The 15,298-nt window shown below is 35.2% G+C and overlaps 1 protein-coding gene across 1 annotated transcript in view; it reads right to left on the bottom strand.

Annotated features, from left to right (window-relative positions):
- Positions 1–15,298, bottom strand: part of LOC126253017 (small ubiquitin-related modifier-like) — a 42,656-nt gene that overhangs the window by 23,692 nt on the left and 3,666 nt on the right. The window contains exon 3 of the mRNA XM_049954075.1: positions 8,702–8,779. Coding sequence (XP_049810032.1) covers positions 8,702–8,779 — 78 coding nt within the window. The remainder of the gene's footprint in view (positions 1–8,701; positions 8,780–15,298) is intronic.

The following is a 15,298-nucleotide window of genomic DNA, read 5'->3' as shown; positions in this document are numbered from 1 at the left end:
AAGGAACACACCAAGTCTATTTCAGACTGTTTAATCCAGTGTTCATTGATACACAATATACAGCAGTTAATTTTATCAAGCCAGTACTGCAGTTCATTGATTTTACTGCAAAGTGATTGTACATTTATATGTAGAAAGAGAACATTGTTATCAGCACAGAAAGGTGTTTTGATGTCACAAAGTCTTGCATGTACATTTATTTTCACCAATTGATCTACAACACACTTATCTGAATTTATTACTTTGTTGCAGTTTTCCCTTAACGTGGTTTCTACCGTTCCTTCCCCTGTAACGTATTTCCTAAATAAAAAAATAAAAAATCCACAAGTGTCCCCAGAAATAGTGTCTTAAAACTAGGCAGTTGCGTTCTATTATTTCATTTATAATTTTGCTAATCTCTTGACAAATTTTTTACCCTGGTAATTCATATGCTCACTGTGTTCAGTGTGCAGATTTTTCTGCCAGCCTGTTAATATCTACTACATTGCATTTTGCGTAAGTAGAGCATAATTGTTTTATTCTAGTGTTGGTTTTGCCGATTTCTTTATTCACACACGCATTATACATGAGGTCGGGTCTATGAGGGATTGTCACAACAACAGTGTTTTTCATCATATTTATGTTTAAAAAGTCCCTCAAACCTGTTATGCACTTTCCGGCTTCGTTATGAGCTACATCATTGGTACCCATCACACAAACAATGTCACTGTTCTTCAGCATATTCCTGTGTTCTGAGACCTACAATAACATTCTTGGTAGTCACGCCGGGTTTCACAATGCCAGTTGCACACAAATCTGTATTCACTTCCTGTAAAATAGTAGCTAGCTTTCTCCCATGATTGTCCGCTAGAAAAAGCACATTGCATTTCTTTGCCTGCTGCATATGATTCCCAGTGATTTTGATTTTACCGTTTGCCATTTTAATTTGATTTTCCTGTTGGATGTAATGTTCATTTTCAATGTTTACAGAGTTGCTGCTATCTTCTGATAAAACACTGAGCTTATTTGCACATACTGCACCACACAGGCGGCCTTCAGATAAATGGAACACACTGTGGTTTAAAAGGGTTAGCACAACACTCAACAGTGGGCCAACAATACCTTTTATAGAAAAATCAACTTTGCCCTCAATGTATAAACTAATGGAAAGCAGAAGGAGAATGAATTTTATATTCTTAGACCTTGTATTGGTAAGCTGTGTGCAAAGTTTCAAGTTCATCCCAAAATTACTTCTGGAGACAAAGTTAAATTTCACGTTTTTCAGAGCACCTATTTTGGCCATATTTGCTGTAACTATCCACACAAAAATTGATCCAGAAATTTTTTATTATTTCACTTGTGAGAGCACAAAAAGTTGTACAAGATAGCCTAGCTTTATTTCTTTCAAGGAAAGATTTCCAGAGAGATGTCTCTAAGCTGCTGAAAATTTGTGGGTGGACTGTCAATAGCTACACTATTGGAGGAAACATGACCATATGTCTGCAAGTATTTAAATACCAAAAGTAAAACTTTAGCAAAGGTCATCAGGAACATATGCAAATGTTCAAATAAAATTTCAGCAAAGTCTGTGATAGTCATGCATGGACTATTGCAAATTAAGACCTTCTCTTCGCACTGAATGGCCCAGCTAACAATAGCTTAATACTGCCTTGCACACACAGTTATTAAGTTCAATTAGGTATATCTACAGAATCTGTTCTAGCACAAAGTTAAATGGACTGGAACTAGTAAACAAACCACGGTTAAGAAGACTATCTAAATTTTGCAGATGATGGTTCCCCACCTACCACATGATTCGTCACTCAACACCACAATCACAAGTAATACACGAGTTGTTTAATGACTCAAAAAGTAATGACATTTTATGGATTTGCAACCTCTATTTCCTCAAACCGAAATGATCCAATAATTGGTATGTCTACTATTCAGATAAAATCCACCTGCCTTTAACAAAGTAGTGAAATAAAAGTGCACCCTTGTAATCCAGTGTCACTACATGAACAGGTAACACAGGAGACCTTTCATGTCTCACTAACTGAATACCAAGGGACCAACACTGGCTCACTGGTGATACTGCCCAACACCTGTTGGGGACTCCAACCCCATCACATACAAGCAATCTGACAATTTCATCCAGTATTTTGCATGCCATTCTCTATCTGTTCTTGAAAATAACTTTAGCGGCAGTGGCATCTTTACAACTGTTTACACAGTGCATCTAAATTTTACACTTTTCCATAGAAAAGTTATCAGGAACATCACTGCTGGTTTCCATACATAGTTTTGTCAATTGTATGCGGGAGAGTTACATTATACGAAATGACAACTTAACAGGGTGTATATGTGGACAAGTAGAGAAACATTCACCAACTTGTGGGCAGTTGGCGATGACAGAACTGACATGCATGCCCTGCAATCTTTCTCAAAAGATTTTACAGAAAGTATTCAGTAAAAAAAATTTTGCTTTACTTTAAGCTTTATATGCCAGGTTCATTACAACGTGCCCATCACTTCACTAAGGGTTATAGTTATTGTGATATTTTCATGGAAGTAAGACACCATGTGGAATTCGAATAAGTTCGCAATGAAACGTTAAGACCTACTCTGATTTTGCATATTACGTGTTGTGTATGAAATTTACCTAACATACTGAATTTTTATTTAGAGTTGGGTGGAGGTCTACCTGTCAACCAGTGATAAAGCCAAGGTGAAATATCCAGAACATTCCTCACATTACATACATGGTTTGAGATAATGAAATCAGATTATGTAAAAATGATCGCACACAGAGTAGTATTTTGCTGTATGGTTATTATGCAAAACTTTATTACCTACCATGATATTCCACTTACACACTTTTTCGATGAAAGAATAATTTTTAAGTGCCTTTATTGATAGCTGGTGAAACGAGAAATGCTATAGGTTTTTGAACAACGTAAGTGAAGTCATTACACGTTTATTTTGTACTGATGTGTTTTTTCATAAGATGCTGATCTTACTTTTCAGGTCATTCCACGTCAAATCACAATAACTCAAGGATTTGTAACCCTCTATCTCAGATTTTCACAAAATTTTGCACATTTCCTTATGCGTATAACATAGGAACTTATGCAAAATCTTTTTGGTCCGAGACTATATTTTATTTTATACTGAGTCTTAACTGATGTGATATTCTGATAACTGGGCTCTGCAAGAATGTCAACGTTAAATGGTACATATCTACCTAGATGCCCATAACTCTTGTGTTTACGAAGCTTTTGATTTGGAATTTAAGTTAATTAAGGTATATGTTAACAGATATCCAGTAATTGAAGCACTAAAGTTACAAAGAAATTTTTAAAAAACAATGTGTCAATTTTTTGATTTCAGGAAAATTTTTGAGGATGTGGAAAAATGTTTATATCACATCTCTCTGAACTGCTGGGGACCTGATTTTGGTCTTAAATAATTCCCTAGATTGTAAGCTTTCTAATAAAAGAAAAATTTTTATGGGTCTTCTGCTGATACACACACATCTGAAACCTGAATACTTTTTGCTGTGAGGGAAAAGGGTCATTTTAAGTAAGTTCATCCACTCATTGTCTCACTGCCTCAGATGCAAGGGTACCAAATTAGCATATTTAAGTATGACTCATTCTAGGCAGGCAAGTTACACTTATTCAGTAATTTTTTATGGACTATATTATATGATTTGTGTGTGTTCAGCCAATCACCTGCTCACAGTGAAAGTGTTCTTAGACAGCAGTAGCTTGTTTGAAACCATTGTGGGCAAGAAGACAATGCAACAATTTCTGAAATACATTGTTGAAAATAAATGGCATGCAACAATTAGTCTATTAGGCCTCAGTTGCTCTTCATCTTTCTGTGATGAGACAGTTCATATCTGTGGTGTGGCCCCATCATTCCACTTTAATCAACTATGTTTTAGTGCTCAGTTAATTGCAATGTGACTTTGCGCACTATTGGAAAATTACTAAAGACCCCATGCCATTTGACAACCCATACCTTTGTAAAACTCTACAAAAAATAGAAGAGCTGACTGAAGACCATAGAGATTTGATATTTCTACAATCCAATATAAGCTTTCCAGAAGATCAAGCTAGTGCTACTACATGGGAACATCACAGATACTAGTACTTACAAATTTTTGGAAGTCTCTGAACTTCTTGTGATCCTTTCAAAAATCACAAACAGTTAACAAATCTTTGGGATCAGTTTGCTTGTATTTGTCTGAAATATTAATTGCTAAAAGAATCTATGCAAAACCAGGCCAAAAACATGCACAACATAAAAAACTGACATCAGTGACAGAAATTAAAGTAATTCAGATGACCTGGAGGTGACATTTCACGAATCAGTACTAAAAAGTCAAACTACTGGGGATGCAAACAAACTTTACATGATTTGGGGTGCTCTCCCTTAAAACTTCACTCTATTCCAAATCACAGCAAGGCTTCATATGGCAAAAAGAAGATAGAAAAAGTGAGGAATGTTTTGGAAAGAGAAGTGTATCAGGCATTAGATTGCAGTGCTTAAGATTCTGAAAATAGATAAGAATAATTTGATGATGAAATTGTTAAGAAATCCAAAGACTGATGCCACGATATTGCCAATGAAAGAAAAATTGGCTAATTGTAAGAGTACTTGAAAAAAATTCAAATTTTATCTTTAGCTCCATCCTATTGGTCAAGAGGAAACAATGTCAGAGTTCAATGTTAGTATGTATGTGGTTCAACAAGCAAAGAAACAGAACAGAAAAGGTATTTTATCTGTTCCTAAAACAAAAAAGGAGGAAGTTATCACTGATGAAGTGGTAAAGTTAGTCACTGATTTCTACCAAAATGATGAATATACTAGAATGTTACCAGGAGCAAAAGAAAGTTAGCATTCAGAAGAATATGTATATGCAAAAAAGACTCATCCTTTGCCACATAATGAAACAATCCAAATATTAACATTGGCCTTTCTAAATTTTGTTCACTTACCGAAGTGGCGTACGTTAGCTGATGCTGCTGCCAGTAGAGAGACAGAGAGAGAGAGAGAGGGAGAGACAGAGAGACAGACAGACAGACAGACAGACAGAGAGAGAGAGAGAGAGAGAGAGAGAGAGACCAAAATGTATAACTGCTTTTGGATGTGGACACATTGAAGAAAAACACAAAGAACTTACATTTCTTGCATGTGACTTTGAAAACTACAACTGACTCACTGTGGTAACTATCCCGGTGATGACAAACTGTCAGAATTATTAAAACAGAAATTATAAAGATGCTGATGATGAAATTGGGTTCAGTCAGTGGATATAAACACAGATGATCAGGAAAAATTGGTAAAGCTATTTGCTACCATTGGTGAATACATAGACTTGTTAACAAAATTACAGGCACTTAAACCACACTCATTTATACCCAAGTGTCAATCACAACCATTGAAAAAAAATTGAAAGTAACTAATTCTGGAAAAAGCAATTCTGTTGATGGACTTAGCTGATAACTACAGTTTTGTAATTCAGAAAGAACCACCAGTTACCACTGGACAAGAAGCAATTATACAATCCACCTTTGTGATTGCTTGTATGTGGTAAATGAAGAAAGTAAATTGGTAATAATAAACCACTGCTTTGTAAGTGATGATATGGAACATGATTAGGATTTTTAAAAGCTGTCCATTAATAACTGGTTAAGTGGCTGGCAGAGCATTACCCAAGAAAGGGTATTATTTCACAGACGGATGTGCTGCTCATTATAAGAACATAAAAAGGTTTAAAAATTTGTGAGCACAAATGATTTTTCTATTGATGTATTCCCTTTTGCTACCAGTCATGCTAAACTGTGATTGTTTGGGAGGAACTAGAAAACTTGTACTGAGAAGAGCTAGTCTTCATCTAGCAGGTGACGCACAAGTAACTATCAGGTGTGTACTATTTCTGCAAAGCTAAAATTGTCGAAGTTTTTTTACGTCCTAGAGAAAGTCAAAAGAGATATCCTACACAAGAACCTAGAAGAGATTATCGACCACCCGCCCAATGCCCGATACTGGGAATTTTCACCTTTACAACCCACTTTCTTGTCATTCTTTAGAGATTAGAAAAGTAAGTACTTCTGAAAAGCCTTCCTTGATTTTTTTTCATTCTGTGAAAAAAAAATCCATACTCGACATGCCCTCGTCCTCAACAAAATTCTTTTGTAGCAGCTGTATATGATGACAGGTGGTACTTTGCCTTCACCAGGAGCAAACGATGTTTAACTACTTTTTTTCCACCCACATGGACCACCAGTGTCATTCTTTTGGCCTGAGGAGGAAGACTTGTTTTTGTGCCTTAGGAAAACATCTTATGTGTTGTTGGTGTACCTAAATAAACATCATTAGGCAGAATGTATTACTTTAATGAAAAAGATGTGAAGTTAACAGAATACAACTTGTGACAGTGGATTAAAAACAGAGATGCTCTAAAGAAGTTCCAATGATTGTTTCACGGACCTTAAATTAACATTAGTGAGGCTAGAATAATTGTGATCCTAACTTGTTTTTTCAGCTCTGCACTTTCATAATCTGATATGAATAATATTCTGAACAATGAAGTGATATACACAAAGTACTGTGATTTCAGATTGGTGTGTCCATTTGTAGAAAAACTATTAATAATTTTATTTTATAATAGTGTGTAAGATCTTAGGAATTACTTTAGACCAATTATTAAGTTCCCACTAGGTTGGGGAAATTTTAACAGCATTTTTTCAATGTGTGTGTACTGTTTCCAGACCTTGGGAAGAGAGCCATTAATTTTTTTGTATTGTTCTTTGTCACTTTACTGATTAAATAATTACATATTTGCTATATGAAAAAAATTCCAAATCAACAGCTTCATAGACAACTGAATTGTGGGCATTTATGTAGATAAGCACCATTTTGCTTTGACATTCTTGCAGATCCCAATCATCAGAATGTCACTACATTTGAACTTTTATATGAAAAAAGTTTTAGTCTGAGAACAGAAATATCTTGCAGAAGTTCTTCCATTATAAGTATAAGCAAATGTGCAAAGTTTCATGAACACCGGAGATGATGGGTGACAATCTGCGCGATTTATCGTGGAATGATCCTTTCCTCAGTTCCCCACTTGGTGAAGTTAATAAACCAATGTTTCAGAATTCTCTTGCAATTGCTTCTGCAAAACATACTAGTAAGGTGAGACTGTAAGCTCTGCAGAGTTTCAGCAAAAGAATCAAATTGTAACATGGCAATGAGAGAAATATGCAAGTTTTACTTAAAATTCACCACTCTTGACACTTCTCTAATGGTTAAAAGGCCAGCTGAAAATAAATTACTGAATTTTCAGCTGAATACCTTCAATACTAACCAAAGCCTTGGTGACCATACAGCACTTCGCCACAGTATTCTGTGCACACTACACCAGATTCTTCCTGTATTTCCCAGTTAAAAACACACTTTTTCCTGCATTAAATAACACTGTACTTTGCCTCAGAACTGCAAAATCTATCAATCCTGTGAGTGGTAAAGTTTCATACACTGGCACAGAACTTCCAGACACTTTAGGAAACTAAACTCAGCAAAAAACCACATTTTGGAAACATCTTTGAATGCGCAGCAACATGTACCCTGCATACTTCCATATTACAAAGATGCACCGAGAGCAACATTGCTATTGTTCATTGTTTAAATTAATAAACATTGCTTAACTACAAGTCTTCTGAGCCCAAAATTTCTTTAAGTGGATGGTTCTCAAACTTAAGTTTAATTAAAATCCAACACTGTGATTCTAAACATTAATCACATATTCTCACTGATCATCACAACTTATCTTGCACGAAAGGGCATTTACTTTGAACGTAATGCTTCTCAAACCACCATTCGCAATATTTTCCCTTTAATTTTTAGAAATAGGTTCATTTTGCGTTGCAAGAGGACCATCATTATTGCACATACACAGCAACGATGAAGTAGCATGCCCGTGCTGTGTGTTTGCTCCAGATAAGGAACGCAAAAATCAGACAACTCAAAGCATCTAATATTTTGCTATATGATGACTAACAGTTTGTTTTATTTATGCTCTAGTGTAATGTAGAGTTTCCAATCAACTTTACATCCACACTGCACTGCAAAAAGCTAATACAAAGTAACAAATTTCTTGCAAAAATAAGAAAAACAGTTGTTTGAGAGAAGTACTGTCCATATAAAGCCATGTGGGAAGTTGAAATGATAAAACACGTTGGGCTAACAGACTAAGTTACTGAAGAATTGCATTCTGTAAATTTAAGACAGGAACAACACTACATAAGAAATAATGTCAAGCCCACAGCTGGTACTAGACAACATTGCGTTTCATGGAAGGGAGATGTGAAATTCTGCAAAAGCTTTTCAGCATGGTTTTTTAGAAGCCAATTTTTCCTGGAGTACCATTACTGTGTTGTCTCTTTTTGGTTCATTATTATAGCATATGTGCCCGAAGATGAAAATGTGCACTTTAAATTCAGCGAACAATTGAAACTGACCAACTGTGTGGAAAGAAACACTTCATTTCAAATAAATTTATGGCCTCAGCAGGAAATATTAATAAAAGCCATATTTCTTTAGCAAACTGAAAAGAACTATACTATACCATACATAGTACTCAAAATACAATGGAAGTCTTGAGTTCATAAACAATCAAATTTTCCACAGTTAATTTTACAACACATACCACTCTCTCACTGTAGCTTTTCTTCAGCTTCCCCATTTGTGTTGTCATCTTCACACGGAAGTGAATTTCATTGGAATCCTGTAACACATTTTTTTCTGTTTATAAAAATCCTAAGTATTTTATGAAATGAGTATTTTATTAAATATCTTACATTTTTCCTAATCTAACATTTGGGGCTGAACTTACTGCATCCAAAAGACCACTCAATTGCCACCCACAAAAACTTCTTTACTGACAGTATCTGTTTTTGTTGCATATACCCTCTTCAACTTATGGTTTATACATAGTAGTGTTAATTTGGACAAGATACACCATTTGATGATTACATGGACTACATTACAGTGGCAACAAAAACATTTCCAAGGATTATTCAACACGTTTTACAAAGATCATAAAGATGATTATAAAATAATTAGGTGACAATCACATGCCTAGCATTTAACTGCCTGATCTAAGATGCACAGATCAAAAGACTGACTTTTCAACTTTCTGATTGGGCAATTTCATGTCAAATCAACAAGTGCTACAACCTGACCGTCTCAGATTTTTTTGAAGTAAGTATGCATATATTACTCAAATTATGACAAATTAATTTTTCACATTTTTCTGATGAAAAGTTACCGAGTAATGGACCTTCAAAATTTAAAAGATGACAAATTTTTTACTCGCGGAACAGTGTTGTTTTCTTTACAACTTGTGTTCTAATTAAGCTAGAACAAAATTACTTCATTGGAAAGCTCTTTTAAAGGGGTTTTATGATACCAAACATCATTAGTTTAATACATATACACAAATTGTTAAAAAAACAGTTGAATTTACTGAATTTTGAATAAGTGTATTTTTCAAATTCTCAAAAAAATATTTGTGAAAGATACACTTTACATCCACATATTCTGAAAGTTTCAACTTAGGATGAGCATGGGATCACTATCAAAAGCAATTTTACATTATGGGTGCTGCCTTAAAAATTCGTAAAAACTAATTTATTTTAGATATTAGGCCTACTTCTCACCAGCTGTATGTTGCTGTAAAATGTGGAAATTAAAAATAACTTATAGGTGACAAAAGAATGTATGTTTTATGCTTCTGTAGTTAATAAATACAAAATGAAAACTTAAAAAATACATAAAAAACACAGAAAGGCGAATACCTGAGATCAGATCTAAATTCAGTTAGTAATTACTATTATTTACAAATAGTCATCCTATTAGTGCACTTCTTCATACTTCGAACTGATCAGTCTGTTGCACATCAACATTTCTGCACTGGATAACTTATATGTTTGCCCTCTAGCAGTTTGAGGGTTCACAATTGCCACTACTTCCCTACTGCTTATGGAAAGAATGTCTGGGTGACTCTGAAATGTAAAAGATGGTGACAGTCCACGTGGATGTAAGAAACTGAGATTTCATCCTTCTCCTGATTTTTTTTCAAGTACACAGGCTAACCACCAGTGTCCATTATAATCACAAGCAACATATCCTTTTATGTCTGAACAGTATGTTATCAGTGTCAGAAACTATCACCAGTTCAATTTTACTATCAGAGTTTGAATACTCTTATTATTTTGTCCTTGCTAAAAGGAATAAAAGTGTGAAGTTTTTGTGTCCCTACAATTTTGCAGCATTTCTCAAATCTCTCCATAAGTTTCATTTCTTCATTTTTGTGATCTTTAGTAGCCTACTTGAAGTTCATTCCTTCTATGTTATCCTTGGCCGTTGCAGACTTGCTCGAGCTGCAAGTCGTTTAACTGTTCCACGAACACCATCACTAGCTCCCTTCCCATGCGAGGTGGCTGAAAAATGCCATTCAGCTTCAGTTTGGAAATCATCTTCATGATGGCACAGGTTGATAAAGTTCTTCCTATTTTTAAAATGAGCTGCTGCTCCATCAAAGAAATAATATTTTTCTTGGTTTTCTACCGAATTTAACAGTCGGGAAGTCCATCAAGTACGATTGTAACAAATGGACAGCAACAGTGTCATGTGTTAGGCATTCTGATATGATTACAAGACTTCTGTGCTCGAATTTGTTCCCATCCTTGTAATAAGCAACAGTGGGATGAATCTTTGCTTGCATGTCTAGTGATAGCCTTGAACTTCGTCCTGGATGGCAAAGGAGTAATTCTCAGAAAAGTCACAGATCGCTAAGACCTCGCCTTCTTTACGTTCATTTCTCAGTCTCTTCTGGAGGGTTGATTGTTGACTAGCAACAAATGAATGTTGTGTAAGTGATTTTATCAAAAAAACAATAAAAATGTCACATGATCTTATGATTGTTTCTAGAGGTGTGTGATCAACGGAAACCCATTGCTGATAAGTTATATTATCAATATCATTAGTATTCAACAAATCTTGTCAATATGTCTTAAATGTTTCTGGGCCAGGGCAGAATTTACATTCACCAAAATGACAAGCAGGTAATGACAGATTACATACAACTCTTGCAATGCAGTCTAAGTTTTATTGGATTATCTTCATCCTTTGTCAGCTGAGGAATGTTACATCCAGTCAGCATGAGTGAAGTTTCGATGGGTAGCACACACACACACACACACACACACACACACACACACACACACACACACACTCTATGTGTACCTCTACTTCCAGCTAAAACAATTATTAGGACGTAGGTCTGCAAACTTCAAAAATCAATGTGGAGCTCTGGATGGTTGTCTTTAAAGTTCGCGTAAATTTCTTTCAAATTACTTAAAACTAGCCATTTTTGTACTTGCAGTTTTTCTCCATTATCTCTCACAAGCACAAATCTTTTTTCCCAGGCACTGCCCTGCTTGTTGTTGTTGCTGTTGTGGTCTTCAGTCCTGAGACTGGTTTGATGCAGCTCTCCATGCTATTCTATCCTGTGCAAGCTTCTTCATCTCCCAGTACCTACTGCAGCCTACATCCTTCAGACTCTGTTTAGTGTATTCATCTCTTTGTCTCCCTCTACGATTTTTACCCTCCACGGTGCCCTCCAATACTAAATTGGTGATCCCTTGATGCCTCGGAACATGTCCTACCAACCGATCCCTTCTAGTCAAGTTGTGCCACAAGCTCCCCTTCTCCCCAATTCTATTCTCATCAGAACAATAAAAGTTTCTAACAAAATCAGCAGTTGTTTGATCAAGAGTCTTGACAGGTTTTGGGTTTGGTGAAGACAAAATTCCCTTGGTTCACCAAATATTTTACTCTTCGAGCCATGTAATTTGTTATGTTAAAGTCATCTTGAAGCTTCTGAACTCTCCTGCTTGTAGATAAAATGGTAAGAATTTCCATCCGTTTACTTCGAGATGTACATGTACGAAATTTAGCTGACTGATCATCTCAGATTCTGCAAGATTATGAACCTCTTCTTTTTCGGAAGGAAGCAATAATACCTTTGTTTGAATTGTTGAGGTTAATTTAATTAGTTTTTACTTAGGATAATTTGCTTCACACAGTCGTTTCTTCTTAATTGGCGATTCACCAACGGACTGCAAAGAAGCATTCAACCTTTCTAATGCCTCATTTGCAGCAATGTCTTGTACGTCACTATCACATAAAACCCTTTCACTTTGTTTCACCACATAATACAGTAGATCATCATCATTTTCTGTGCTAGACACATCACAAATTTCTACTCGTGCAATTTTTTTTATGGCAGTTGTCACACACTTTTTTATTTAAAGTTAAGAAAGGTTTTCTTGCTATCATCCAGTGTGAAACAGGCTATAAGTTTTTCTTGTGGTTATTGTGGCCCTTTTCATTAAATGGATTACAGCACAAAGCTGAAATTTTAGGCATTTTATATTTTTCAAGTGAACAAACTAATTAAAAAATGTTTTTGAATTTGAATGCCCCAGCTTTTTATATTCAATACTACACAATATTACTTCTCTATTCTTTCACACAATATTACTTCTCTATTCTTTCACTTCCTGTAAAAAAAAAAAAAATTTCATTATGTTAATAGTATGCAAACATTAACTGTTTGTAGGCATACAAACTTACAGACTCTTGCGAGGTTGGTACAAAAGTAGCTTTAAGCTAGATTCAAAACATTTCACTACACCTGCCTCACAACAAAATAATGTGTGGGGTCACTTTCAACAATAGGTAAAAATTGCTGACAATATTAACCAGAGATAAAATACTGAATAGATCGCAGATAGTAACACCAAAGAATCGTTTTATATATAATCCTTAAAATGAGAGAGCTTCCTTTTTTCTTTTTTTCCCCATGGTTTTACAGCTATTAATAAATAGTTAGCACTAAAGTTTAATAAGCAGTTATTCGTTTCAAAAGTACAATTTGTGGACCATGTAACAGAATCTAACACTGTAATATTTTCATGTGTAGCAAAATAATAGAAATTCACCTATCTGACTGATTTTGCAGAATTGTGGTAAACATAAAATTGCTTTTGATAGTGACCCCATGCTCATCCCAAGTTGAAACTTTCAGAATATGTAGATGTAAAGTGTATCCTTCACATATATTTTTTTGAGAATTTTAAAAATACAGGTTGTCAAAATTTGATAAATTCAACAATGTTATGTTTGGTATCATACAAAAGCTCTTTAAATGAGCTTTCCAATGAAGTAAATTTTATTGTTCTAGCTTAATTAGAACACGAGTTATAAAGAAAACAACATTGTTCCACGAGTCAAAAATTTGTCATTTTTTCAATTTTTGAAAGTCCATTACTCTGTAACTTCTTATCAGAAAAATGTGAAAAAATTAATTTGTGGTACTATTTATGAGTACTATAGGCATACTTAATTTCATTTAAATACAAGAGGGTAACGTTGAAAACTATGGTTTCATTTGTAGATTTCACGTGGAATGACCGGATTGTGTTAATAGCTTAAAATTCATTCAAGCATAATTCTTATCACTTCAGGCAGGGAGGGTACCTTCATAGTATCTGATGTTATTGAATTTAACACATGTTAAAATTCAGAAATAAGAAATATGCATTTTTGTTTTCTCCAAAAAATTTCATGCCCCGAGATACAGGCCTCCAAAGATGACACTGACACATTTTGAAGATGCCAATTTTGGATTAAAAATGCTGAATATGTAACAGTTCTAGATATTTTATAAAAGTTTTTTATTTGAAAGATAACTGCTGTATGATTACAATAGTATCCTCAGTTTGGACATATATGTGAAAGGTCTTGTAGTGTCACCTTTCGAAATTTTTTATAATTCACAGAAATTTTCTGTTAATTAGTACCATGGTTTTATTTTAAAATATCTTTTTTAACTTTCACTGAAGTTTTTCTTACTAATTCCTTCGTTACAATGTATTTCTATTGTCTCTGTTGCAGTTAATTTCTCTTCACTTTCTATGTTGCAGTTATTTCTCTTCACTTTCTATGTTGCAGTTATTTCTCTTCACTTTCTATGTTGCAGTTATTTCTCTTCACTTTCTATGTTGCAGTTATTTCTCTTCACTTTCTATGTTGCAGTTATTTCTCTTCACTTTCTATGTTGCAGTTATTTCTCTTCACTTTCTATGTTGCAGTTATTTCTCTTCACTTTCTATGTTGCAGTTATTTCTCTTCACTTTCTATGTTGCAGTTATTTCTCTTCACTTTCTATGTTGCAGTTATTTCTCTTCACTTTGTTGTACTTGTCTGTTTCTTTGTTCATTCATTGCAGATTTCTCTATTGTAGTTCTTCAGTGCTTATTTGTTCACTTAAGAGGCTTCTAAGAAATGTGAAACCATCCAATGAGTTCTGTCTTTTCGCGCGGAATTTGCAAGATGACAGTTGCAGCGAGTTTTGTGGAAAGGACTGTCTGAAATGTCTTCTGACTGGAGCCACGGGCGAGAACTGTGCTGATTATTTGCATATCCATAAAAAGAGTGATATACGAGAGTTGACTGATAAAAGTAATGCCTCCACCTTCGTAACTTTTCAACAGTTGGCAGCATTGGCATGTGGCAGGTACTGGCTTGTTCTCTAGCCTCTTCTCTACAGCTCCAGTTGGTGGAAGCCTTAGGACTTAACAGTTGTGTTGTTACAGTGAAGTATAGAACCCTACACAGATGGTCAGTCAGTGCAATTTAAGCAACACGCAGTCATTGAATTCTTGACAGCAGAAGGTGTCACCTCACAGGAGATTCATCACAGAATGAAAACAGTTCATTGGGCGATACGTTTAAAGACGTTGAGGCAGGAACATCTGTCCTGCGTGAGTGTTGGACATCCTGTGACGGCAACCACAGAGTTTCACAAGCAAAATGTTGACTGTCTCAGTACAATCGTTTTCTCACTCAGAAATAGCAAGCACAGTTGGCTTTTTCACAAGAACATGTGGGTCACATTATTGCTTTGCTTGGCTATCTTATGATCTGTGCACGATGGGTACCCCAGATACTGATGCCTGAAATTAAAGCGCACAGACTTTAAATTTGCCAGGAACTCTTCTCGTATTACGAGAATGAAGACAACACATTTCTCCATCTGTGGGGACATCTTAATGCTTCTGATGGAGATGTTGAGAGAACTGCGAGACTGGTTGCGTAAATAGTGTCGACTTCTCCCATGACAGCTTTAGAAAACTTCTTTGTTGGCAGAAACGTACCCAACTAATATATATATATA

This window comes from Schistocerca nitens, chromosome 4, assembly GCF_023898315.1.
Source record: "Schistocerca nitens isolate TAMUIC-IGC-003100 chromosome 4, iqSchNite1.1, whole genome shotgun sequence".
In the NCBI taxonomy this organism is placed as follows: domain Eukaryota; kingdom Metazoa; phylum Arthropoda; class Insecta; order Orthoptera; family Acrididae; genus Schistocerca; species Schistocerca nitens.
The sequence above is the reverse complement of the archived record's forward strand: the minus strand, read 5'-3'. Positions and strand labels throughout refer to the sequence as shown.